The 26020-nt window shown below is 44.0% G+C and overlaps 1 protein-coding gene across 2 annotated transcripts in view; it reads right to left on the bottom strand.

Annotated features, from left to right (window-relative positions):
• Positions 1 to 26020, bottom strand: part of LOC311238118 (E3 ubiquitin-protein ligase RNF31-like) — a 47090-nt gene that overhangs the window by 2108 nt on the left and 18962 nt on the right. For both annotated transcript variants that reach the window (XM_084326111.1, XM_084326112.1), the window contains 13 exons: positions 25635 to 25910; positions 24940 to 25281; positions 18227 to 18412; positions 17668 to 17874; positions 16380 to 16553; positions 13669 to 13767; positions 6857 to 6946; positions 5525 to 5639; positions 3225 to 3337; positions 2556 to 2669; positions 2404 to 2452; positions 2049 to 2145; positions 684 to 849 (listed from right to left, as the gene is read on the bottom strand). In XM_084326111.1, coding sequence (XP_084182237.1) covers positions 684 to 849; positions 2049 to 2145; positions 2404 to 2452; positions 2556 to 2669; positions 3225 to 3337; positions 5525 to 5639; positions 6857 to 6946; positions 13669 to 13767; positions 16380 to 16553; positions 17668 to 17874; positions 18227 to 18412; positions 24940 to 25281; positions 25635 to 25910 — 2028 coding nt within the window. The remainder of the gene's footprint in view (positions 1 to 683; positions 850 to 2048; positions 2146 to 2403; positions 2453 to 2555; positions 2670 to 3224; positions 3338 to 5524; positions 5640 to 6856; positions 6947 to 13668; positions 13768 to 16379; positions 16554 to 17667; positions 17875 to 18226; positions 18413 to 24939; positions 25282 to 25634; positions 25911 to 26020) is intronic.

Here is a 26020-nt window from a genome sequence, read left to right as displayed (position 1 = left end):
GTCAACACCACATGCAGATCAAGTCTCAAAGTCAGAAAATGACAGCAGTAATTGTTCTCCAATCACAACTGCTGCAACAGTTGAGATTGGAGGATCAAGAAAAGAGGGCGGGGCTTGAGATAGGCCAATAGACCACCGCAACACTTCCGGTATTCTGAAATCATGGGAGAAAGAGAGCGGGGGGAGAAAATGAATGAATGTGGATGAGAGCCTCGACGGTGGTTGTAGCTACGGCTGTGGAGACATGATCCAATAGACTTTTATACACCCGAGTCTCCTGAACACGGAGCGACCAATCCCAAGTCGATCTGCACTTTCTCGGCCGAGCTATAGTCACTTCCCAACACCTACTCACAAACTCTGCATGCGCAGATTGCCCACGGAGTGTCTCAGAATTGTCCAGAGATCTAGGTTCATCAATCTGCGCATGCGTAGTTCGGGAGTAGGTGCGGCAAAATGACTATAGCTCAGCCGAGAAAGTGCCGATTGACTAGGGAAAAGTCTATTGGATCATGTCTCCAGCACCCCCACAGCCGTAGCTACAACCATTTAATGTCAAGGCTCTCATCCACATTCATACATTTTTCAGTTCCATCCTTAATGCTCAATGTAACGCGGAAGTGCAGTGGTCTATTATTGGAACCCGAGATTAGCTTCTGCCAACAGTATCACCAGTATCTCACCCTGAGCAGCAGAGCGTGGTACGCGTCCTCGTCCTCACTCTCCCCTCGCTGCGTGTCCACTTGGTACCTGTTGCACGCTACGGTCAGCTCCTGGCTGTCGTACAGCAGGGCAGGGTCCAGCGTGTGCCCGTTCGTGAGGCTGACAAGATATTCTCTGTAGTGTTTCCTACAGAGGAGTAAACGGAGAGAAGAGTCCCGTTGTCAATGATCACTGTTTAGACTGAATACGGTACACTTTGTTTTGGTTTCTGTATTATAAAATCGTGAAAAATCAGAAGAGCTTTTCTTTCTTTTCAGCAAAACATATTTTTAAAAGGGGGCAGTTCACCCAAAATTCACAAAACAACATATTTATCCCTCTTACCCAGAGTGCCATCTATCTGTCCAGATCATTTTTGGTGTGATTTGCCTAGTTTTGGAGATATCTGACATCACTCCAATACAATGGAGCTGAACGGCACTTGGTTTGTGGTGCTCAAAATGTATACTCTTATTAATCCCATTGGGAAACCTGCGTTTGAATAATCCTAACTATTTAGGAGCAGTGGGAAGCCACACAGTGCGGCGCCCCGGGGGCCCACTCTAGTTATAATGCCCTTGAGGGAGCAAGAGCATGCATGTCTTTATGGTGCACCTGGAGGAAACCACACGCAAACACAGGGAGAACACGCAAACTCCACACACCAAAGGCCCCCTGCTGGGGTTTGAACCCAGGACCGTCTTGCTGTGAGGCAACAGTGCCAACCACTGCGTCACCGTGACGCAATACCGCCCAAAAGATACTTTTGGAAAAGTCAAAAGCGATGTCTCTTTCCATAAACGATGACCCAGTTACTCCAGATAATTCACAGACCTTGTTGGGAGCAGTTTCATGTAGGAAACATTTTCTACCAAACTACACCCGTAATACACTATTTTAGGTTTTAAGTAGGGATGTCCGATATTATCGGCCTAGCGATATTATCGGCCGATATTGGCATTAAAATGTGATATCGGAAAATATCGGTATCTGTTTAAAATTATTATTATTATTATTTTTTTTTTACATTTCTATAACCTTTATTTACCCAGGCAAGCAAGTAAGAACAAATTCTGATTTTATTTATTGTCAAAAGTATGCATAATGTTGTGTTAATTCCACAACAAGAGATATGCAATGTTAATTACCTGAAATTATTCAGTTTTTTTGGGGGGGAAACCCTGCATATATCGGTATCGGTTGATATCGGTATCGGAAATTAAGAGTTGGACAATATCGGTATCGGTAAAAAAGTCAATATCGAGCATCCCTAGTTTTAAGTATCCACATACGTTGTTGAAGGGTTTGATTTGTACATGGACAATAAGCTCTGTGTCAACACTCACTCGCAGAGCCCAGCTTGGCCCGTCTTGGTTTGGACACCGCATGGTAAGTCAGTCTGCTGGTCTTCAACGTCCTTCTGCTCCATCACACCGCATGCCTCTGGGATGGGCGGGGAGGTACGCACAATAGGTCTCGTTTATCACGCAAAATACAAACATTTGAATGGAGAGCTTTTTAAATATACACCATCAAGCTCGTTTTTTATTTAAAAACAGTGGAAACAGTTGCATGTTTTGTGTTTTAGGTCAATTGTGTCACAATCCTTTTAACCGTTTACACATATGGAAATATTTGGAGGAGATTTGTGGATTTGCATTTGACAGATGCCATCGGTAGAAGAACAACAAATCGTCCTACCAGCCTGTGTTCCAATGGGAGGGTTGATGTTGAACTCTACAGTGTTCCTCTGGAAGAAAATAAGTATATAACAAGGGAACAACGTAAAAAACACGGTCGTCAATAACGCAAGAGGTCAAAGAGAGGTTCAATGTACTGAGCAGGATCCTTGCCTGCAACAACGTCTGCAGCCTGTGTGGCTCCCAGTCCCTGAGGTAGAAGAGGCAGTCACGAGGGTGATGAGCGTGGAGCCCTGTGAGCTTACACTGAGCTGTCTTACAGGCCGTCTGAGAGAGAGGGAGAGAGAGAGAGAGAGAGAGAGAGAGAGAGAGAGAGAGACACACACAGAGAGAGAAAGACAGAGAGAGAGTGTGTGTGAGAGAGAGACAGAGAGAGAAAGACGGAGATAGTGTGTGTGTGAGGGAGTGGAGTAAAAAGGTTGGAGTCAACATCTTTATCTATTATTATTTATTTATTTTGGTTTAATTTAACATGACATTATAATTTGTTGTAATATGTTGTTAACTGCTTTGGCAACACTTATTTGACATTCAGCCAATAAAACACATTTGAATTTAATTGAAATTGAGAGTGAAAGAGAGATAGAGAGAGAGAGTGTGTGTGTATGTGTGGGAGAGAGAGAGAGAGAGAGAGAGTGTGTGTGTATGTATGTGTGGGAGAGAGAGAGAGAGAGAGAGAGAGAGAGAGTGAGAGTGAGAGTGAGAGTGAGAGTGAGAGTGAGAGTGAGAGAGAGAGAGAGAGAGAGAGAAAGAGAGAGAGAGAGAGAGAGAACCCCTCTTCTCAGTAGCATGTGGTGTATGGGTGAGCCCAGGTCCACTCACAGCGTGGTAGGGGTTGTTGCAGCCGCTGCAGAACTGGTACCGGCACTGGGAGCAGGTGAAGTGCATGCAGCCTCCCTTGGTCAGGGCGTACTGGAACCTGCAGTCGGGGCAGGCTGAGGACAGAGAGCGACAGTCACACCCTCCTCCGTAGGAGCCATTTCTGAGTCATTACATCTTTGAGTTTGTATCATGAAATTATTTGAACTATGAATTGTGAAAATTGGGAGTTTATGAATGATGAAATACGAAAACTGATGACTATTGATGATTTGATTGACAAGTCATGATATGATTTACACCGATTATGGTTATTGTAACTATTCCTATGATTTGAAACAATATGTGTACTTCCCCTTTAAGAGACCTACCCGAGCTATTCAACCTGTATGGTTTACCTTGATAAGGGGTGGTGGCTTGGGTGGGGGGGGAGGAGGACCGGGAAAGCAAACGGCTTTTCTACCGCACCGCATTATGAGATGATTGTGAGAGTTTTGTTTGTTATGCAGATTGGAAATAAATGATTGATTCATTGTATACATCCAAACGGATGGATCAAACTCTTTATTATGTGTGCGTAGATTAGGATATTCCCGGAGTGGAAGTGGCAAGTAAGAAAAACGAAATTGTTTGTATTTTACACACTATACCCTCCTACAAACAATGACAACAACCTTGTCGTGGTTGAACGGAGACAGGATGAGGTGAGAGGTGAGAATACACTTGAAACTGGGACTCCATATTGCAGTGTCACGGTAAAAAACATAATTATTACACACGACACAAAGCAGCATCAATAAGAACAACATCAACGGTTCATCACTTCAACATGACGGAAGATTGGAATGATTGTTAGTGTGTGATGTGGAATAATTTGACCAGATATTATTCACAGAGACTGATTAAGGATAGAGTCTACTGACAGAATGACATGTTGCAACCATGGTTACAGCAATGGCCCTAGCCTAGATCTCTGTAGAATGGCGAGCTAACAAAGTATTTATGCAGGAGAGTAGAAAAAACAAGTGGAGCATTGACATAGATATGGACATAGATATGGTATGCGCAGCGGACTAAGCGTCTGTCTACCACCGCAGAGACACTGGTATCGAATCCAGCTGTCAGCGGTGCCTCCGGCTTGGCCGGTCGTCATACTGACACAATTGGCAGCGACTCCTACAGGTCGGTCAGGGCGCCTGCACAGCGAGGAAGGGATCTTGGTGAGGTAGTGTGCCCTCCCACACGTTACACTTCCCCAATGAGAGTCCTCGCTGCCAGGTGAAAAGAGGCTGCTGGCTGTCTCCTATGTATCGGAGGAAGCATGTGATAGACTTCAGGGCTCCCTAGACCGGCAAGTAGGGGGCAAATGCGCGCAACGAGGGGGGAATTGGCATAACGACTAAATTGGGATGGGAGGAAAATACAAGAAAAATAGGAGAAAAAGTGGATAAAAAAAAGATATGGTATGCAGACAATGAGAAGGCTATGTGAACCGAAGGCTACGTGGATGTAATGTGTGTGTGTGTGTGTGTGTGTGTGTGTGTGTGTGTGTGTGTGTGTGTGTGTGTGTGTGTGTGTGTGTGAGAGAGAGGAAGAGAGTGGGAGAGAAAGTGTGTGAATATGGTATGTGCAGACAGATAAGGCTATGTGTAGAGAGAGGGAGGGTAGTGTGTGTAGATAGATATGTCTGTGAGTGAAAGCTATGTGTATGCGATTGTGCATGTTAGAAAGGGAGAAGTGTGTTGGTAAATTTCCCCAAAAAATCAGTGTGAACGAAACTTTGGAAGAACACTGAACTCTCCACTCACAAGTACACATGAGCACAGACAGACACAGACACACACACACACACACACACACACACACACACGCGCGCGCGCGTGCGGCAACCGCTAAAACAATCACAAACAAAATGTCACTTTAAAAAATAGAAAGCCACTTTAAAGGGAGGTACTAATAGTATAGTTTAGATACATTAAGAGTTAAAATTGTAAATTGTATATTGTATAGTAGTGTATATAGGAACCAGTTTCTCAGGAACTTAGCATGCGTTTGTTTTTTTACCATGCATATCTTGTGTCTTACCCATTTTATTTTTTCTGTTTATTTTTTTCTATTCCTATTTTTATTATTGTATTTTGCACAATCAATGCGGGCATGACCACCCGCATTTCACTGTATGCCCTGGTATGTATGTGACAAAGAAACCTCTTGATTCTTCTTGATTCTGAAGATGAAAAGATAATAAAATTTAAACCCGACGCATCAAATTCGAACAACACTGCCGGCTGGTCGAGACTCACTGATGCCGTTGTCTTGGAGAAAGCCGGCCAGACACTGCTTCTGGTACTCTGGGTCGTTCTCTCTCTTCCACAGCTGGAACTGCTCACAGGACAGGTCCTGGTGCTGAGGCTCCCACTGCCACGGAGGACAACACAAGAGAGATTAGAGGAACAACGAAACCTCCCGACTGGTGAGATGATTCAGAGAGACTAAGGCTCAGCTTCGTCCCCCAGGCCATCAGAACATTGAACACTGATCTCTCCACACACACAAGCACACATGAACACACACATACACAACACACATTCTGCACTCGCTCACACACAAAACGCACCACAGGTCACTTTAAACACATAAGAAAAGGACACTTTAAAGGAAGGAGGAGAAGAAAAATAATTTCACTTAAGGAAATAACTTGTTGTGGTTCTTGTATAGTATAGTTAGTAATAGCAAGTAAAGCATAGGGACATAGAGTAAAACTGTATATTGTATAGTAGTGTACATAGGACCCAGTGCCTTTAATTCATAGCTCAACATTGTATTGCATTTATCTCAGGACTTTTAACATGTCTATTTTATGTCTTTTTATTATCTTCTACTTATTTTATTTACTATTGTATTCTTGCACAATCGAAGCGGGCATGGCCATCCGCATTTTACTGTATGCCCTGGTATGTATGTGATAAATAAACCTCTTGAATCTTGAATCTTGAATGATTCAAAGTACCGATGGAGAGTTGACCCCTGATAGTGTTGATTCCGACCTCGACTCCTACTACAACGGCCATGAGAGTCGGGGTCGACTCCTGGATAGTGGATAACTCTTTTTCACACGGATTACAAGTACTGCAAATGTGTAAGTATTGTCCGATACCAAGTACTGATCCCATCCATACATTTGACTGAACAGTCTAGATAAAAATGTTAGACCATCAGTTTGGGGTCATTGGACAAAAAGTATTTGAGATATATAATAAATTTTTAGCTGCGACCGCTCCTAGGTGAATGAAATCTGGCATGAAGGTCAAGTGTGTGTGTGTGTGTGTGTGTGTGTGTGTGTGTGTGTGTGTGTGTGCATGTGTGAATGCATGCATACATGGATGGATGTGTGGACAAGTGACAAGTGGAAGCCCTTTCCTAACACATGAAGACAAGTCAAATAAGTAGCGGCCTTATTACCGAAATTACACATATTGGACACACCAGTTGGAACGCTTCAATCACTGAAATGTCAACCCTGTCTCACTCCAATGGTAGTGGTCAGAGAGTCTGGGTCCAGCTCCAGAAATCCTGGAGTCCTGCACCACTCATTTGAATCAAAGATATCACAAATCACTGCTTTTTGTACTCACAGACTTCTTGCACTGGGCACAAAAGCTCGTCAAGCAGTTTGTACAGGTGACTTTCAGTTGGTCTCCAACTTGGATGAACCCATAGGTGCACTGGAATAGAGCGGAGAAAAACAGCAGAATTTGGATGTGTGTGATGTCATTAGCTCAGATCAGTAAGTAAGTAAGTAAGGCTTTATTTGTATAGCACCCTTCCCAGCACGAATGCACAGAGTGCTTCACAAGTTTAAAAAACAAAAAGAAAATGAACAAGGCAATTCATAAAAAACATACAATGTAAAAACAGTGTAAAAACAGTGGGGCTGTCTTAACCCATTTAGACCTAAAACGCCTGCTAATAATGCATTATATAGCCTGCATATACACACAAATGTATTTCCCGGATTCAATGGGTTAAATACTTCGAAGCTTTGTTTGATGGGCACGGGATTTGAACGGGAAAATAAAAGAAGGAAAAAAAGCAATTTCCCCCCTCCCACCTGCAAAATCTTGCGCCTCCAATGCAACGAACGTCATACGCCTCATTAACTCTCCCTCTCTCTGTTAACTACAACAAGCAATGCCGTTTGTTATTTAAGATGAGGTCGGACTCTGCACTGAGATTTGTGTTCATTGTGCTGCTTTTATAAAGCCTCAAATGACGGCTTACAATATTTCATAAAAGCAAAGTGTTTCGTTTGTCTAAGATTTAAAAAGGTTTAAACTTTACAGCACTGACAATTCTCTATAGTATTTTTTATAGTGTCCCGACCCATATAAAAACATGTCTTGATAAAAAATTAAGTCGAATTCTGCCTTTGTCTCTATTAACTACATATAAATATTTATATAATTGTTTGCTTTATAGACGAAGGTTGCAACATAATTATGTAATGTAATGTTGTTGGCTGTGTAACGGAGAGCAGCCGCCCAGGCAGCGCAGCTCCCGACTCATTATTAATTTAATAAATTAATCCAATCCACTTTATTTATAGACCACATTAAAAAAATTATAATCTTTTTTTAATTTTAATTTTTTATTTCTAAGCTTCGAATTAAAATCGAATCTCGGCCCCGAAGCTTCGACGGCCAAAAAAAGCTTTGAAGGTCAGCCCTAATAAACAGTGCTTCACAAGTTTAAAAAACAAAAGAACAGGTAAATTCATAGAAACATACAATATAAAAACAGGCACGGACAAAAACAGGAGAAACTAAATCAGCACTGTACAGGTGGGTTAGTCTTTAGCCTGGTTCACCACCAGGAGGCCCTGATCAGAAGACCTCAGGGACCGGCTGGAGTTATAGGGGTGTATGAGGTCCGAGATGTACGTGGGGGCTTGACTGTGAACTGCTCTATATGTAAAAACCAGGGCCCTCATTTATCAACGTTGCGTACGCACAGATATGTGCTTAACCCGTGCGTACAATCATTTTTTTTGTATCCACTTTTTCTCCCATTTTCTATATTTTTCTCCCATCCCAATTTCGTATCATCCAATTCAACCCTCCCCTGTCACGAACGCCGTTTCTTGCCTCCCACAAGCCGGCTGCAATGTGGACTAAGTCATACATAGCACAAGTCCCCTCCGGTACTTGAGGTAACAGCAGTCGCATCTTTTCACCTGCGCAGCTCGATCTCTCAGTGGCGAGGAGTAACGCGTGGGAGGCTCACGCTGCCCCCGACACTTCCTGATTCTACTGCGCAGGTGCACCAACCGACCTGTAGGAGTCGCTGTCCACAACGCCCGATCCCCACCCATCAGTTTCCCACCCCCTAATACGGCCAATGTGTATTAGTATGAACGACCAGCTAAACTGAAAGCAATGTGGAGCGCTGGGCTCGAACAGGCGAGCCCAGCGTCTCTGCATTCGTGGCGAGCGCCTTGCCCACTACGCCACGTAGCCGCCCCGCGTACGATCATTTCTAAGTAAAGTGTGGGACTTATAAATTTGAACTTGTGCTTGACTTTGTGCTTATATCTTCGCACAGCTCGGAGCATGCGTAGCTGGCGCCCGGTGGTAGAATATGTTTACAACGCGGAAATAAGCACTGATTGCGCTCCGCGTATAACTCAACTCGTTATTATTTTGCGCATAGATTGCAGAAATACAGGAACGTTTTTATTATATTTAAAAGGCTTTGCCATTGTTAAACGTAATAAGTGGAACCCCGAAGCTGTAAGCAGAATACAAGTCATATGAACACCCACGAATCGTGGGCCACGATATAGTGTTCTTCCCCCTTCCTACTGTATAAGAAAGAATAAAAAACGCATTGCAACGAGAACAGAGGTTATTTGTTGAGTGTATGTGTATTACAAAACCCTTGCAATAAATGTGTCTTAAATGAATGAAAATACATGCTCTGGATACAGAGCATATATCGTGTGGGTGATATCATGACTTGTATTCTGCTTACAGAATTTCACTTATTTAGTTTTACAATGTCAAAGCCTAAATCAAAACGTTCCCGTATTTCTGCAATCTATGCGCAAAATAATAACGAGTTGAGTTCTAACAAAGAACGTATTACATGCTGGGTGGGCTGATAAGAGTAAACTATGATATGAATATGATATAAGGTATACTGGTCCGTCCGCAAGGATAGCGAGGAGTCGGATAGCCATTAAATGCCATTTGAGAATTAATGCAAAGCGACGGCCTATAGCCTATACATATTATTTAATGTTTTCATAAGCGTAAAGATGTCATAATCACAGCACGGGCCTACTTCACTCCCCCTCCTTTTCCCCTCACGTCCTCCACATGCTCCTCTTCATCCCCCTCTCTATCCACTGCGCACTCCTCATCATCCTCTCTTTCTTCAGTCACCCCTTCCTTCACCCTCATTCACCCAGCTGTATTCCATCCCCCTAATTCACACACGGGCAAGCACACCACTCTCCCCAGCTGCACCCTATCCTCCCCTGATGAGGGGACTATATCTACACCTCGACGCTGACCAGAAGCTGTCGTGGTATTAATTACCACTGCCCAGGTACGACGTCTCTGCCACAAGCTCTACTGCTAGATACCCTCCGTGTATTGGCTTACTCTAACCCGTTTCTCTCCTGTGCCCCAAAGGACCGCCGTCCCTGTCTGGACGTCACCTGTTCCCGAAGAGGAACACCTGTTCTCCCGCTGCCACCCAGCAGCTCCAGCGTCCCTGTCTGGACGTCACCTGTTCCCGAAGAGGAACACCTGTTCTCCCGCTGCCACCCAGCAGCTCCAGCGTCCCTGTCTGGACGTCACCTGTTCCCGAAGAGGAACACCTGTTCTCCCGCTGCCACCCAGCAGCTCCAGCGTCCCTGTCTGGACGTCACCTGTTCCCGAAGAGGAACCCCTATTCTCCCGCTGCCACCCAGCAGCTCCCCCGACAAGCACCAGGACCGCTTGCTCGCTCACTGCCGCCGTGGCAGCCACAGGACAGAACATTAACCCTGTTCTATTTCCCCCCAATTCCTGTGTTGCTCAATTTCCATTAAACACCCTTGAAACCGCTCCTTTCTCTTCTCGTGTATTCAGCAATTGGGCTGTGCTCCAGACTCCAGTTCTCACAAAAGATACAACAGCTAGATTAATGATCAAGTTAGTTTATTGTGCAGGGTTCGCAGGGCTGTGTCATGTGCTATTATATATGCGCAAGTTACTGTTGCATAATGTAGGCTATGGGCTGGCTGCTATTATATGTAATTCATATAGGCTACCTAATACCGACAACAAAATAGATTGTATCATATGCCTCTACACACATGACACATCATATTATACCCGGTAGCCAATCCATATTCCAGCATGGTTATAATAATGACACACCAACGCGCCAAACAGTGGTTAACGAACGGTCTTTATTAGTATTTTGAGCTGTCCAGGCAGAATTGCAGCAATGGTCTTAGGGAGTCGTTGATATCTGACATCACCATGTACAAGTCCGCCAGCATTTTATTTATTATCCCATAACACGGGTTGTGTCTTCTTGGTTCGGCAGCGCCTCTGTGAACAATCTCTCGTGGAGTTTCTCAGAGTTCGCTCGGGTCAGTCCATTATTTCACATCCCATGGGGGTGTTTCATTACCATATATGGATAATCGGGGCGGTTCTGGTATGCAAATACGTAAAACCATGCACGAGCTGCAGCGTAGGATCAAAGTGATATTTATCAAGACAGGTGTGCGTACGACCTGTGTACGCAGTACGCACGTGATAAATCCCGTTTTTTTTGTGCGTACACACATTCTAAATTATGTGCTTAAGAACAACACTTTCTAAGAATTGTTGATAAATGAGGGCCCAGGACCTTGAATTGGATCCTGAACTGGACAGGAAGCCAGTGCAGGGAGGCCAGGACTGGTGTGATATGGGAGGACCTCCTGGACCTGGTATGCAACCTAGCAGCAGCATTTTGGACCAGTTATCAGAGGGATGTGACAGAGTTTTTTTTATTTATTTTTATTTTCTATTTGCCACATGGAATCATACAATCATGTTTCTTCATTACACAATCATAAATATCATTCCATGGACAAAAGGAGCAGGAATAAGAATAAATCTTATAGTTACCTGACCCTTATGTGGGTCTGTCACTGACTCCGGGGCAGCACGCACGCACACATACACACAACATTCACTCATTATATACATTCATACATAATCAAACATGCATACATACTCTTATCATACATGCATTCATACATATATTTATACATTCATATCCATTCATACATATATTTATTTATTGTGTTGTGTTGTGTTGTGTACATATATTTATTTATTGGGTTGTGTATATGTATTTATTTATTGGGTTGTGAGGGTATTGGTGTTGAAGGTTGTCTGATTTTAATGTGTATAGGAAAGTGAAATTGCTAATTAATTTGATGTGTAGCACCTGTTTAGTTTGTTTAATTAATTATGTGTGGCACCTGTGGAGGGGGAGGAGTCCAGGGTGTTCATGAGGGCTGCGGCCCAAGGAGTGTTTGGTCTTGCCTGCGTTTGTGTACAGTGAAGGTATACAGAGGGAAGCGCCGTAAGCAATGTTCCCTCAATTTTTTTTTCGGTCTGAGCAAACACTCAAACCTCCTGAGCAGACATCAGCAACTACTGAGCAACATACATCACCTGCCAATTAACCGGTTAGTTGTTAAAAAAATCTGAGAATCTTAATTTCCCTCAATGTCTAACATAAAAATATATAAATTTAGCTGATACACAGAGAAATAATACAAAAAGGCATATTATATTCCTTAATCAAATATTTATTTTACCATTGATTTACGATACAGAGCAAAGTCCTTACTTTGGCGGCGGCTGTGTGAGTCGTGTCACTAACTTTTGTCTTTTTAGGAGGCTGACTCGTCATTATTTTATTAAGTGAATTATAATGCGACTTCAAGGGTGACCATATTGTGATTTTTTTTTAAAGAGGACACTGCCTTCAGCCTCAAGATACTTAATGATACTCAAAGTTTAGTCAAAGATGCCTTATCATTATAATATATTTAAAGTATGCCTCCTCTGTATGGATATAAAATTATTGTTTATATTATTTCATATAACAAAATAATATCTCTATAACCAAAGTTACTCAACATGCTGTATTATGCCTAAAGTAATCTATGACAAATCTCAAGAAAATAACAATCAACCTATGACAAAATAATATATATTTTCAAGTCTTACTGGACAAAATAAACAACAAGAAAAATATGAAGTAATGTTCTAAATAATACCTCTTCTGTATTAGAAAATACAGCTTTAAAAAATATATCTTTGTATCTTTACAATGTAATGTAAATTATAAAACAGTAACCTCACAAAGCTACTAATTTAAAAGTGCACTATGCAGTTTCAGATTTGTTGCAATTAGTGTACTAAACTAATTTATTACGCACATAATCCTTAGAATGATTGTATCATAAGCATCTTATCAAACCAAAAGATCATTTTGAGGCATCAAAATAGTTTTCAATTATTTTCTTTCTCTCTGTATAGCTGCATTCTTCAATCAATTCGGTCAACTTTGCCATGAAACTCGCCTCGCACTGCTTTGTTTGTAATGTTTTTCTGTGTCCATGTGAGCTTTGAGATCGCCAGCACCTTTATTAGACACACACAGAAACATATGGTCAAGCTTTGCACGCGTTGCACTCCGCTTCCAATCTCGACCGGGACGATAAATTGGGAATCTTCTCTGCAGTTCATCTGTAATGTACATTTTCGCGTTTGCATTGTGAGGAGCCAGCAATGCTGGTCGGATCTGTCCACTTCCTCATCTGTTGTGTGTGTCTGTGTGAGCGCGCGGTAGCGCCGCCCACAAAGCACTGAAAGCGGGGCTTCTCTTGGTAACGTCACACGCAACAGGTTACCGTAGTATTCGGTGCAACGCGCCAGTCAATTTAACTACATGCATATTTTACACAAATGTTTCTGTGCGCGACAAATTTCAGATGTGCGCGGGAGCGTTTAGCTAAGTGCGCGTGCGCGCACGGGCGCACCTTAGGGGGAACATTGGCCGTAAGTGTTGTTAGTTTGTTTGTCTCTGTGTGGGGCTTCACCAGAACCACGGTTGCAAAAAGGGTAACCAGGGGAGCTCCACACAGTAAGTGTTTGTCTGTCAACGTGAGGTTATTGTGGAACCCACCTGACAGACTGCAGAGGTAATAGTATAGCTTTTATTATTTTGTTTATGTCACTAGTATGAGATGTCACCGCTGCACCTTGGAAGGCTGGGCAATAAAAGCAACCGCAACACCACTTATTCCGACTACGCCATCATTGTTGTAAGTTTCGAGGCGGAGAGGAAAAGGACCCCGTCACAGAGTTTAAAACAGTGGACTCACGTGAGAGCACCAGAGGAACTTGGGGTCCTTCTTCAGAGTGTGGTCCCTCAGCTTCTCGGCGAACAGGTCGTAGATGTCAGACTCCAGGCAATCCCGCAGCTGAAGCAAGTAACAACAGTGAAACAGGGCCAGACGGTATCGTCAAAATATGCTCAATAACCCTGGTGATATGCTGCTCTCACTGCCCATCTATCTACACTTGATAACCCTGGTGATATGCTGCTCTCACTGCCCATCTATCTACACTTGATAACCCTGGTGATATGCTGCTCTCACTGCCCATCTATCTACACTTGATAACCCTGGTGATATGCTGCTCTCACTGCCCATCTATCTACACTTGATAACCCTGGTGATATGCTGCTCTCACTGGCCATCTATCTACACTTGATAACCCTGGTGATATGCTGCTCTCACTGGCCATCTATCTACACTTGATAACCCTGGTGATATGCTGCTCTCACTGTCCACCGATCTACACTTGATAACCCTGGTGATATGCTGCTCTCACTGTCCATCGATCTACACTTGATAACCCTGGTGATATGCTGCTCTCACTGCCTATCTATCTACACTTGATAACCCTGGTGATATGCTGCTCTCACTGCCCATCTACTGTATCTACACTTGATAACCCTGGTGATATGCTGCTCTCACTGCCTATCTATTTGCACTTCATAACCCTGGTGATATGCTGCCTTCACTGCCCATCTATCTACACTTGATAACCCTGGTGATATCCTTTCAATCAATTCTAAATTCCGACCCTGGTGATATGCTGCTCTCACTGCCTATCTATCTACAATTGATAACCCTGGTGATATGCTGCCTTCACTGCCCATCTATCTACACTTGATAACCCTGGTGATATCCTTTCAATCAATTCTAAATTCCGACCCTGGTGATATGCTGCTCTCACTGCCTATCTATCTACACTTGATAACCCTGGTGATATGCTGCCTTCACTGCCCATCTATCTACACTTGATAACCCTGGTGATATGCTGCCTTCACTGCCCATCTATCTACACTTGATAACCCTGGTGATATGCTGCTCTCACTGCCTATCTATCTACACTTCATAACCCTGGTGATATGCTGCTCTCACTGGCCATCTATCTACACTTGATAACCCTGGTGATATGCTGCTCTCACTGCCCATCTACTGTATCTACACTTGATAACCCTGGTGATATGCTGCTCTCACTGCCTATCTATTTGCACTTCATAACCCTGGTGATATGCTGCTCTCACTGCCCATCTATCTACACTTGATAACCCTGGTGATATGCTGCTCTCACTGCCCATCTATCTACACTTGATAACCCTGGTGATATCCTTTCAATCAATTCTAAATTCCGACCCTGGTGATATGCTGCTCTCACTGCCTATCTATCTACAATTGATAACCCTGGTGATATGCTGCCTTCACTGCCCATCTATCTACACTTGATAACCCTGGTGATATGCTGCCTTCACTGCCCATCTATCTACACTTGATAACCCTGGTGATATGCTGCTCTCACTGCCTATCTATCTACACTTCATAACCCTGGTGATATGCTGCCTTCACTGCCCATCTATCTACACTTGATAACCCTGGTGATATCCTTTCAATCAATTCTAAATTCTGACCCTGGTGATATGCTGCTCTCACTGCCTATCTATCTACACTTGATAACCCTGGTGATATGCTGCCTTCACTGCCCATCTATCTACACTTGATAACCCTGGTGATATGCTGCTCTCACTGCCTATCTACTGTATCTACACTTGATAACCCTGGTGATATGCTGCTCTCACTGCCCATCTATCTACACTTGATAACCCTGGTGATATGCTGCTCTCACTGCCCATCTATCTACACTTAATAACCCTGGTGATATGCTGCTTTCATTGCCCACACACACACACACACACACAACTTTTTTATTTGACCAAGGGGATTGGGTTTCTTCATTGAGTGCTTCATTGAGTATCTTGTGTTTTATTATAAATTCACAACATTTTGTCATATTTTTGATGGTATGACGATATTTGACTATATTTCTGCAAATTACAGTGTGATTTGACATATTAGAGGCCCGGAAATATATATATATATTTAAAATGTGTCTTTAAATGTAGCTTGAAGCTGCTGGTGCCTCTGGGTGTCTGTGGAACACCTTTGTAGCGTGTGTGTATAGCACAATGGCGCCAGGCTTGAAAAGTGATGCAGAGCTCGCTCCATGTGACACGTAAACTCACTCACATTACTCACAAATGACATTACCTTAAAAAAATACGGTAGTTGATGACGGTATTGTAAAAATCCATACCGTTACATGGATCCATGATGGTATACCTCATATATATATCTCCTGAAGGCTAACCGGCACTGTCCGCTTCCATTCATTGTGCTAAGCTAGGCTAACGTGCAGCCAGATAGCTTTCTACTGAACGCACAGAGAGGAAACTGGTATCTATCTTCTTGTCTCTCTCTCTGGAGAAGACGGTAAAATAATTTCGCCAAATGTTGGCGTGTTCCTTTAAATGTGTATACCTCCCAGCCCTACAGCGAATGTTCAGAATATGATAAACCTCAAACCTACTAGAAAGTCCTCTATAACTGTATGTCCAGGGTGGAGAAGTGGCTGTCTAGCTGCTAACAGCTTCTCTACCTGTATGTCCAGGGTGGAGAAGTGGCTGTCTAGCTGCTAAAAGGTTCTCTACCTGTATGTCCAGGGTGGAGAAGTGGCTGTCTAGCTGCTCGGGGTCGTTGATGTCCGGTCCGCCACAGACGGGACACACCATGTGTCTGATGTGCTTGTCTGTCACGGCGTATTTAAAGGCCGTCGTGAAACACTCACGGCACACCAGGCACTCGCAGGAGGTCAGAGACTGCATCTGAACGGGGGAGAACGAGAAGTAAAAGGGAAATATGGGTCATTCTTAAAAAGTGCTATATGTAGTGTGCTCTTTTTATGTAGAGTAATACTTTTAAATTTTTTATTTATATTTATAAATCCACAGAGCTTTTAGAAAAGGTGCAGAATAAAAATTACTTTTCCCCTAAAAAAAAGTGAATTAATAAATGTATCATTTAATATTTGTTGGCAGGTCCAAAATGTATGTTGTTGTTTACATGTTGCATTCATGCATTCCCTCCCTACTTCCCATTTCCCCACATGGAATGCACCCGATTGGATAAATGACATGCTGGTGCTCTAGTGCTCTTGATTAAGGAGGTCCTACAGGCTCTAAAACTAGAAAGAACAAGTTTCTCGTTGAAAGGATCTCTAGGCAAATTTGAGAAAACGCACAGACGCTGATACTCGAGTGATGTGAGCCTGAGCTACAGCCTCCGCCCCCCCCCCCCCCCTTTTTGTTTTGTTTTGTTTGTTTGTTTTTGCTTTGTTTGTGCTGTGGTGCCATTTCTCGGATAGACCACCGCAACACTTCCGGTATTCTGAAATCATGGGAGAGAGCGGGGGGGGGGGGGAATTTATGAATGTGGATGAGAGCCTCGACAGTGGTTGTAGCTACGGCTGTGGGGGAGCTGGAGACATGATCCAATATACTTTTATACGCCTGAGTCTCCGGAACACGGAGAGACCAATCCCAAGTCGATCGGCATTTTCTCGTCGAGCTATAGTCACTTTTCCGCACCTACTCCCGAACTCTGCATGCACAGATTGATAAACCTAGATATCTGGACAATCCAGAGAGACTCTGTGGGCAATGTGCACGTGCAGAGTTCGGGAATAGGTGCGGAAAAGTGACTATAGCTCGGCCGAGAAAGTGCAGATCAACTTGGGATTCTCCCCCCGTTCTCTCTCCCATGAGCTCAATGTAACGCGGAAGTGCAGTGGTCAATAGTGATTTTTTTTTGTGCTCAGTGTCGTTTTCTTTTTTTGTGTCTCGGGGGTGTGTAGGGTAAGTGGGTGTCCTGGGATTGGGATCTTGGATGGGGAGGGCGGTAGAGCTGGGGCAGTGGGTGGGTGGTGGGATGGGGACCTACCTTGCTGCGGGGGAATTTGTCCCGACAGATTGGGCACTCGTTGATGAGCAGGCGCCGGATCATGTCCTTGTCTTGGTTATCTTTCACGGCCTGGACCACGTCCTCCAAGGAGTACGAGACGTCCGGCTCCTGCAGCAGTGACAGCACCAGCTCACAGCGCCCCCAGCTGGGCAGGTCGTACAGTGCCAGCAGGCGCCTGCACATTCTCTGACGAGGACAAACAAGGACAGAGAGGAACAAAAACGATTAAAGAGATATTTATTATAGACACACACCGTATATATTTGTATGTCTTGTATGTCATAAATGTCTTGATGAATTGAAAATGGCGGACCCCGATGTAAACGAGACGAAAGTATTTTTCTGGTCTGCATCCTCTTAGCAGTTGTTAGTATTGAGCCGTACTGTATTGTACCCATTCTGCAATCTGTTAATAAAGTTTTCAATCAAACATTATAGAGGTGAAAAACGTGGACATATCAACACCCGTGCCAATGGTTCCACCGCCAAGTGTAAACACGCCACGCCCTGTGGAAGTACAGCACGGAACTCGTCTGACCTGTTTGTCCGGGTGCTTCGCGTCAAAGGGGGCCTCCGGCAGGTCACTCAAGATGCGCTGGTGGAAGGGCTCCAGGAGGGGGCGCTGGAGCAGGCACAAAGCCGCCTTCACCTCCCCCCCGCTCTGCCGCAAGGCCTCCTCGCACTGGGACGCCTCCCGGAACCCCAGGGAGCACAGCTCTCTCATCTGCACACAGAGAGGCAGAGAGAAAACCACAGGCCATCAGTGGACTTGAGAGTAACTCAGAACTAATAACAGTACTTAAAGGAACACGGCAACATTTTGGCAAAGTATCTTATCGTCTTCTCCAGAGGGAGACAAGAAGATAGATACCAGTTTCCTCTCCGTGCGTTCAGTAGAAAGCTATCTGGCTGCACGTGACGTTAGCCTAGCTTAGCACAATGAATGGAAGCGGACAGTGCCGGTTAGCCTTCGGGAGAGGTGTTAGTTGGACAATGCCTAAGCTAACCGGCTTTCATTCATCGCAAAAAAATCGCGGACATCACGTTTTAACACAAGGTGCGCCATAAACAAGTTTACTCGTTATTGGCCGCCAATCGAATAACGCCAATAACGAGTTTACTCGTTTTTATGATCGTTATTTCCTTTATTCGCTATATCTATTCATAATTCATAGCCGCAGCCTCTGGTATAGTCTTCAGACCCTGTCTGAGCTGGCAGACGGTCAACACCGCCCTCTACTGCCAGGCGGAGCTATTGCATCTCATTGAAAATGGGCTTGTGTCTTTTAGGAGGCGATCTGAGCCGGGCGGGTGGGGTTTAAATATTCAGACGAGCCACCTTTTTTTTTTTTTTTTTTTTTTTTAAGTTGATCTTTTTCCCCCTCCTTTTTCCTCTGATTTTCTCCCATCCCAATGTTAGTCGTTATGCCAATTCCCAATCCCCTTCCTGGTCGCTGCGCACTTATGCCGCGTTCACGTTACGTGGGAAGAAGCGGAAGAACCAGAGGACATCTCGTTGCTACAACTAGGAAGCATTCACGCATTGACTCGATGAAACGCCCACATCCATACTTCCGCAATTCGTGACGCGAAGTGGGAGATATCGTCTATAAAAAAATCCCATATGTCCTAGTAGGAATTACCACTAGGAGGCTGACGTGAATGGTTTTTCCCAGTCGGAAGCTGGTTCTTCCGCTTCTTCCCACGTAATGTGAACGCGGCATTACCCCCCACAGTCGGTCTGGGAGAGTGGAGGCTACCACGTGCTTCCTCCGACACACGTCCAGCCAATCAACCGCTTCTTTTCACCTGGCAGCGTGGACTCTCACTGAGAGGGTGTAACGTGTGGAAGGATCACACTACCCCCCTTAGATCCTATCCGCGCTGAGCAGGCGCCCCGACCGAACTGTAGGAGTCGCTGTTTACAACGACCCGGACCCACCCTGCCAGCTTTCCCACCCTCTAATACTGCCAATTGTATTAGTGTGAACGGCCAGCCAAGCTGGTGACAGCACCGGGAGCTGGATTCGAACAGGCGAATCCAGCGTCTCCGGCGTTGGTGACGAACGCAATCTCCGCTACGCCACCTGACTGCCCTAAGGCGAGCCACTTCTATACAATGATGGCATCAGTAACTCCGGCCGCCCGCCCGTCATTGTGAAACGGTCGGTAGTGTGGTGCGGACCTCCACAAGCATTATTTGGAATTGCGATAAGATATTTGGATAATCTCTTTTGCATTACATCAGATACAAGGTAAGAACATCATATATGAATTTGATCGTTGATCTGACATTTATTTCTACCGCGATCAAAGCTATCCGTGTGTAGGTGTATGTGCTTATTACCGTTGGCTGCGGTGGAGGGGGGGGTGGGGCGCCCCGCTACGACGAGGAGACATAATAGTGATAATCTAGCGTTGATTTCAGGATGATTACATTTACATTTACATTTAGTCATTTAGCTGACGCTTTTATCCAAAGCGACTTACAAGTTCTGTACGACAAGTCATCAGGAAGGGCACAACTCTATCAGCTGAGTAACAATGTTTAGATAATGTAGCAATCTTTAGTTTATGTTTATCATAAGTTAATAGCTTGTTAGATTCTAAATGCAGTTAGATAACGTTACCATGTATATGTAACGTTAAATGTATATACTCTTTTTCTGGACACTTTTTGTATCACAAACAGTACTGTATTTGCAAATCTGGTATGTCATAAATGTATAGATGTAGCAGTAGGCCTACTGTATATCTGTATGTCGTGTGTGTCATATATGTCCTGATGAATTGAAAATGGGGGACCCTGATGTAAACAAGACGAAAGTCTTTCTCTGGTCTGCATCCCCTTAACAATTGTATGTATTGAGCTGTACTGTACTGTACCCATTCTGCAATCTGTTAATAAAGTGTTCAATCAATCAATTCAAAACCATACTGACGTTGGTAAAGTGAGCAACACTAGTTTCGATCGTATTCGTATTAGTACATCTGATTACAACCAAGAATCAAGAGGTTTATTTGTCACATCATTCCAGGTTCAACTAGAAGACTGATAAGGTGAATATGCCTACCATATTACTACTACACCTGCATATAACCCATACAACTCTGTATGATATCAATAATGCTGTAAATACCGTATACATATATTTATATTTACTGTATATATATTTATACACATTTGTCGGTATATACCTGCATATAATCCCTTTTTCATACCTGTAGTTACTATATCTATATCTGTATCTGTACATATCCCTTACGTACTCTTACTAGTTACACTGCTGGCCAGTATGACTTACTACCATAGTGTCTTTAAACCTGTATCACTGTAGATAATAATACTATAACACCGTACATACTGTACATCTGGTTATAATTATTACTCAGTAGTACTCTTTATATATTTTGTATCCAGTCTAATCACCTGTACATTGAATATTGCTATTGCACTTTACTGCTATTTATTTGCACTCCGGTTGGATGCCAAACTCATTTCCGTTGTACTGTACTTGTGCTGTATAATGACAATGCATTTTAATCTAATCTAATAAAATTTTGTGTTGAGCGACATTTTATCTCATGGCACAAGGGCATATTAAACATATTTTCCCTTATTCTGAAATACAGTATATATAAATAAATATATATATATACTGAAAATATATATGTTTTATATATATGTTTTTTTTTTGATAGATTAGAAGATAACCATTTGCATTCGAGGCACAAATGTCTCCGACTTCTTTCATTGTGCAAGCCTGCCAAGATAACTCAAATCTCTGCAGGCTTTCTGGATTAAAGGGGTTAATTGTGCTAGCCGTGTTGATTAAAAAACAACACATCCGACCAATACGATTTTAACCCTCGAAAGTGTTGCATGCAAATCTTAAGAGGGCCGGCCAACGATTGTGTGGCCCACAATCTATAGGCGCATAGATTACTATATTATATATTATTATTATTATACTATATTATATAGATATAGATTATAGATTACCGCACACAGTTTTCTACCATTGTAATTTCGTGTGATGGTCAGGTTGCTTCTGCTGACTTTGGCCAACCATTTTCTTCTCCTGTCTGTGTCCTTTGGGAACCCATACATATGGATCCCTTTCTCTGACCGATTGGTGCACCCGAATGCTGCACAGCCGACCATGGTAAGCAGCAAGGCCCGACTATAGCACTACCAACAACAGGAGTGGAAGACTGCCATGAAGTGGCAGTCATGAAGTGCTTTGAGAAGCTAGTAAAGGGCTACATCTGCTCCTCCCTCCCCATCAACATGGACCCCCTGCAATTTGCATACCGCCCCAACAGGTCCACGGAGGACGCCATATCCCATGTGCTGCACACAGCAGCATCACACCTGGACAAGAGGCAGGGGAACTATGTGAGAATGCTATTCATCGACTACAGCTCGGCATTCAATACCATAGTCCCCTCCATACTCATAGCCAAGCTCAGGGACCTGGGCTTGGGCTATGACCTCTGCCAGTGGGTCTTGGACTTCCTGACTGGCAGACCCCAGGTGGTGAGAGCAGGCAACTGCACCTCCTCATCCATCACCCTCAACATAGGGGCCCCCCAGGGCTGTGTTCTGAGTCCCCTCCTCTACTCCCTGTACACACACGACTGTGTGGCTCAGCGGAGTAGCAATACAATCGTCAAATTTGCTGACGACACAGTGGTGGTGGGCCTGATCTCTGCCAACGACGAGAGGGCCTACCTGGAAGAGGTCAAGGTCCTGGCGGGATGGTGCCAGGAAAACAGCCTCTCCCTGAACGTCAGCAAAACAAAGGAGATGATTGTGGACTTCAGGAGGTCGGGGGTCAAGGACTACAGCCCCCTCAGCATCGACGGGGCACCGGTTGAGAGAGTCAACAGCTTCAAGTACCTCGGAGCCTACATATCCGAGGACTTGACATGGACCACACACATTAACAGTGTGGTGAAGAAGGCACGACAACGCCTCTACTTCCTCAGGCGCCTAAGGAAGTTCCAAGTCAGCCAGAAGATCCTTAAGAACTTCTACTCATGTACAATAGAGAGCATCTTGACCGGCAACATCACCTCCTGGTTTGGGAATAGCACTGCAAAAGACCAAAGCAGACTACAAAGAGTGACACGTTCAGCCGAACGCACAATTGGAGGGGGGCTCCCCACCCTCCAGAACATTTACTACAAGCGTTGCAAGGGCAAGGCTAAGAGAATCATTAAAGACTCCAGTCACCCGAACAACTGCCTCTTCGAACTGCTGCAGTCAGGCAAGCGATACAGGAGTCTCAAGGCGAGCACAGAAAGACTCAGAAGTAGCTTCTATCCCCAGGCCATCAGGCTGCTAAACGAACAATGAATGAACACTACACAACAACAACCACCAAACGCACATAGCACACACATCCACACGCACACACTCACTTTAAACAAACACACTGTAGCACCCACTCCACACACTTTATAGCACACACCCACTTTAAACAAACACACTGTAGCACCCACTCCCCACACTTTATATTTATGGATGAAGGATTGCACTACAACTCGTACACCTTACTGTAAATTGTACCTAAAATTGTACCTCATCCCATTTCTGCTTTGCACTAGATAGTACTGTACATTAGTACACTGCATAGTATTGTGTATTGTATATTATATGGTAACTCAGAACATTGTACATATGTCTATACCGAACACTGTGACCTCATTTTCTTCTTCTAAATTCATGCTATATTATGTTATTATGTTATTTGATACTATCTTGTCTAGCACAGTCTCTGGAGCGTAACAGTAAGAAGCATTTTGTATGAAAGTATTCTGTACTTCTGTATGACAACTATTAAAGAACTTGAACTTGAACTTGAGACTGGACCCTCTACCTGGACATATTATAGGCCTATAATAATAAAAAAATGTGTGGAATGCAATTGCTTGCCTTGTATTTTTTCTACTGTTGACCAAACTTCTTTCTTGGCTTAATTGAGTAGTATCAATGGTTACAGTATGAAATGTAAACGCAGAGTAAACAGCTTGAGATATGATATTCACTGCATTTTCACATGTGCATGTATGAATGTCTTATAGATAGCATTAGGATGTGTAGAAGCACAAGTCTCTCTGCCACTCCCCTGAAATGCTATTATATATATTGAATATAAATAGCCCACATACAATGTGGGCTGATTAATACAATGATGCTTGATTGTGTAACAACTGGTGATATGGCTAATGTAAAATAAGTCAGCTAGCACAGCTAGCATTTAACGTTCGAAATTGCCGCCATCGCCTAGTGATATAATGTAAATATTAAAGTAGCAGATATGTAAATGATATATCGCAACAGTGATCAATGCACATTGTATTAATAAGTACCAAAAATTGCTGTAACAGTAGTAGCAGAGCCGTATAATTAGTTCTGCCGTTCTGTCCCGCTGAAATCAAGTTGACAGGAAGGCCAAATTGGAACTAAAGGTAGCTACGTGAGCCACGTGATATCCTGTCGGTGAGATCAAAGTGTGTCGCAACTCTTATTATACGGCTCTGACACTACCTAAATGCAGCACTGAACGGCACAGGAAGTCCTTCATTCCAACAGCCATCAGACTATACAATGCATCACTGTGCCTCACTACATCACTGAGCACAGAGTGACAGTTACCATCTTCCTGGACTCTTACTTTTGAAACAGCACTGTGCAATATTACACCTACTGTAGACCTCAGTATATTTTTACTGTATTTATTTACTGTATATTTTATTCCATTTTTATTCTACTCTTATCTTAGGCAATTTGATTTGTTTTGTTATTCTTATTCGTGACCTGTTCTGTCTAAATGTTTAAATGTTGAGCGATTTGCAGTGTAAAATTTCCCTCTGGATAATAAAAGTATTTCTATCTATTCTATTCTATTCTGTTGCTTAAAGTTGCTCATGGTAATTACAGGATTTACTTCAGGTGATTAAGATTTGACATCTACAGTACTCATTAAAGTAATAATCTTGGAACATTTTCATAATAATGAATGCCATTTTTGCTACTCCCCATCGCTGATTGATATGAACACAATAGTGATTCTACCTATACCCAAGTCATCTGCACATTTGCTAAATTTGCTGTTCTGAACACCACTGATCCAGGGGGAAGAGAAGTCCTCCAGTGCACCGGAAGTGATGCGTTTTATGTCACCAGCGGCAACAGTTGTTAGCGCGACTGATGGAACATTGTGGTCCAATGGCTTCTCTCACCTTGGCCTTTCTATCTCTCAGCAGTTGTCTCACTGCTCTCTCAGTGTCGCCCCCTGCTGCCAGCCACGCCTGCTTGGCTTCGGCCCTGGACAGCCGGACGCCTCCGCCCAGGCCCCTAGAACCACGCCCCTCTAGCGTCCCGCCACGCCTCTCCACGTCATCCTGCGACCCCGAATCCTTCGCAGTGTCGCTCTCCTCGACCGAAGCCGCCATGGCGCAGATTTCATCCAGTACGTGAGGCAGCTCCACTTTCAGCCAATCACAGGGGTCGACGTTACTGCCGCCACGAACACAGAGGGCGGCGTACAGCTCCTCCGGGCTGACCCCTCCCTTCTCCGCTTCCTAACAACGAGGAAAGACACAGGCAGATGAAAGAAACGGAGATTTGTTTTATTTTCAGAATGCAACCCAAACATACCGTATAAAAGAACCATTCTACTGCTGTCGGGTGAAAACTTTCAAATGGGTCACCTTTTCAGGAATGAAGACAAACAACCAAATTTTTTTGATCGACACCTGTGTATTTGACACCCACAAACCTTTTGAAGTACACAGGGCACAACACAAGAGAGAATGTAGACTTTAAGCAAAAAACATTTTAAATAAAAAAACTCAAAATCACCAAAATGACGATTTTCGCCCCACGACAACAGCCCGACAACTATACAAATGTCTCCATTTGGAACTCAACCCACTCTTATTTGGCGGATCAGCTTGAGGCCGTCATCCCTCATCAGCTTCTGTCGCTTGTGTTCCGCGCTGACCCGGGGGGCCGGCTGGGGCTTTGCGGCCGGCTGGGGCTTTGCGGCCGGCTGGGGCTTTGCGGCTGGCTGGGGCTTTGCGGCCGGCTGGGGTGGCTCTTTACCAGGGGGCAGCTGGAGACCGGGGCCTGCGGGAGACTCTGGCAGGTTACACATCTCACACACCACGGCAGGCCTGGAGTTCTTATAGGTACAGTGCTGACACATCCACTGTGAGAGAGGAGGGGAGGAGAGAGCGGACAAAAGACAGAAAAGGATGAATAAATGAATAAGAAAGAGAGTATTTCTTGCGTTTTGTTTGTCTTCCGTGTTCATGTTGC

This window comes from Notolepis coatsorum (assembly GCF_963971535.1).
Source record: "Notolepis coatsorum genome assembly, chromosome: 12".
Taxonomy (NCBI): domain Eukaryota; kingdom Metazoa; phylum Chordata; class Actinopteri; order Aulopiformes; family Paralepididae; genus Notolepis; species Notolepis coatsorum.
Note: the sequence above shows the minus strand (reverse complement) of the source record. Positions and strands in the feature narration are given on the sequence as shown.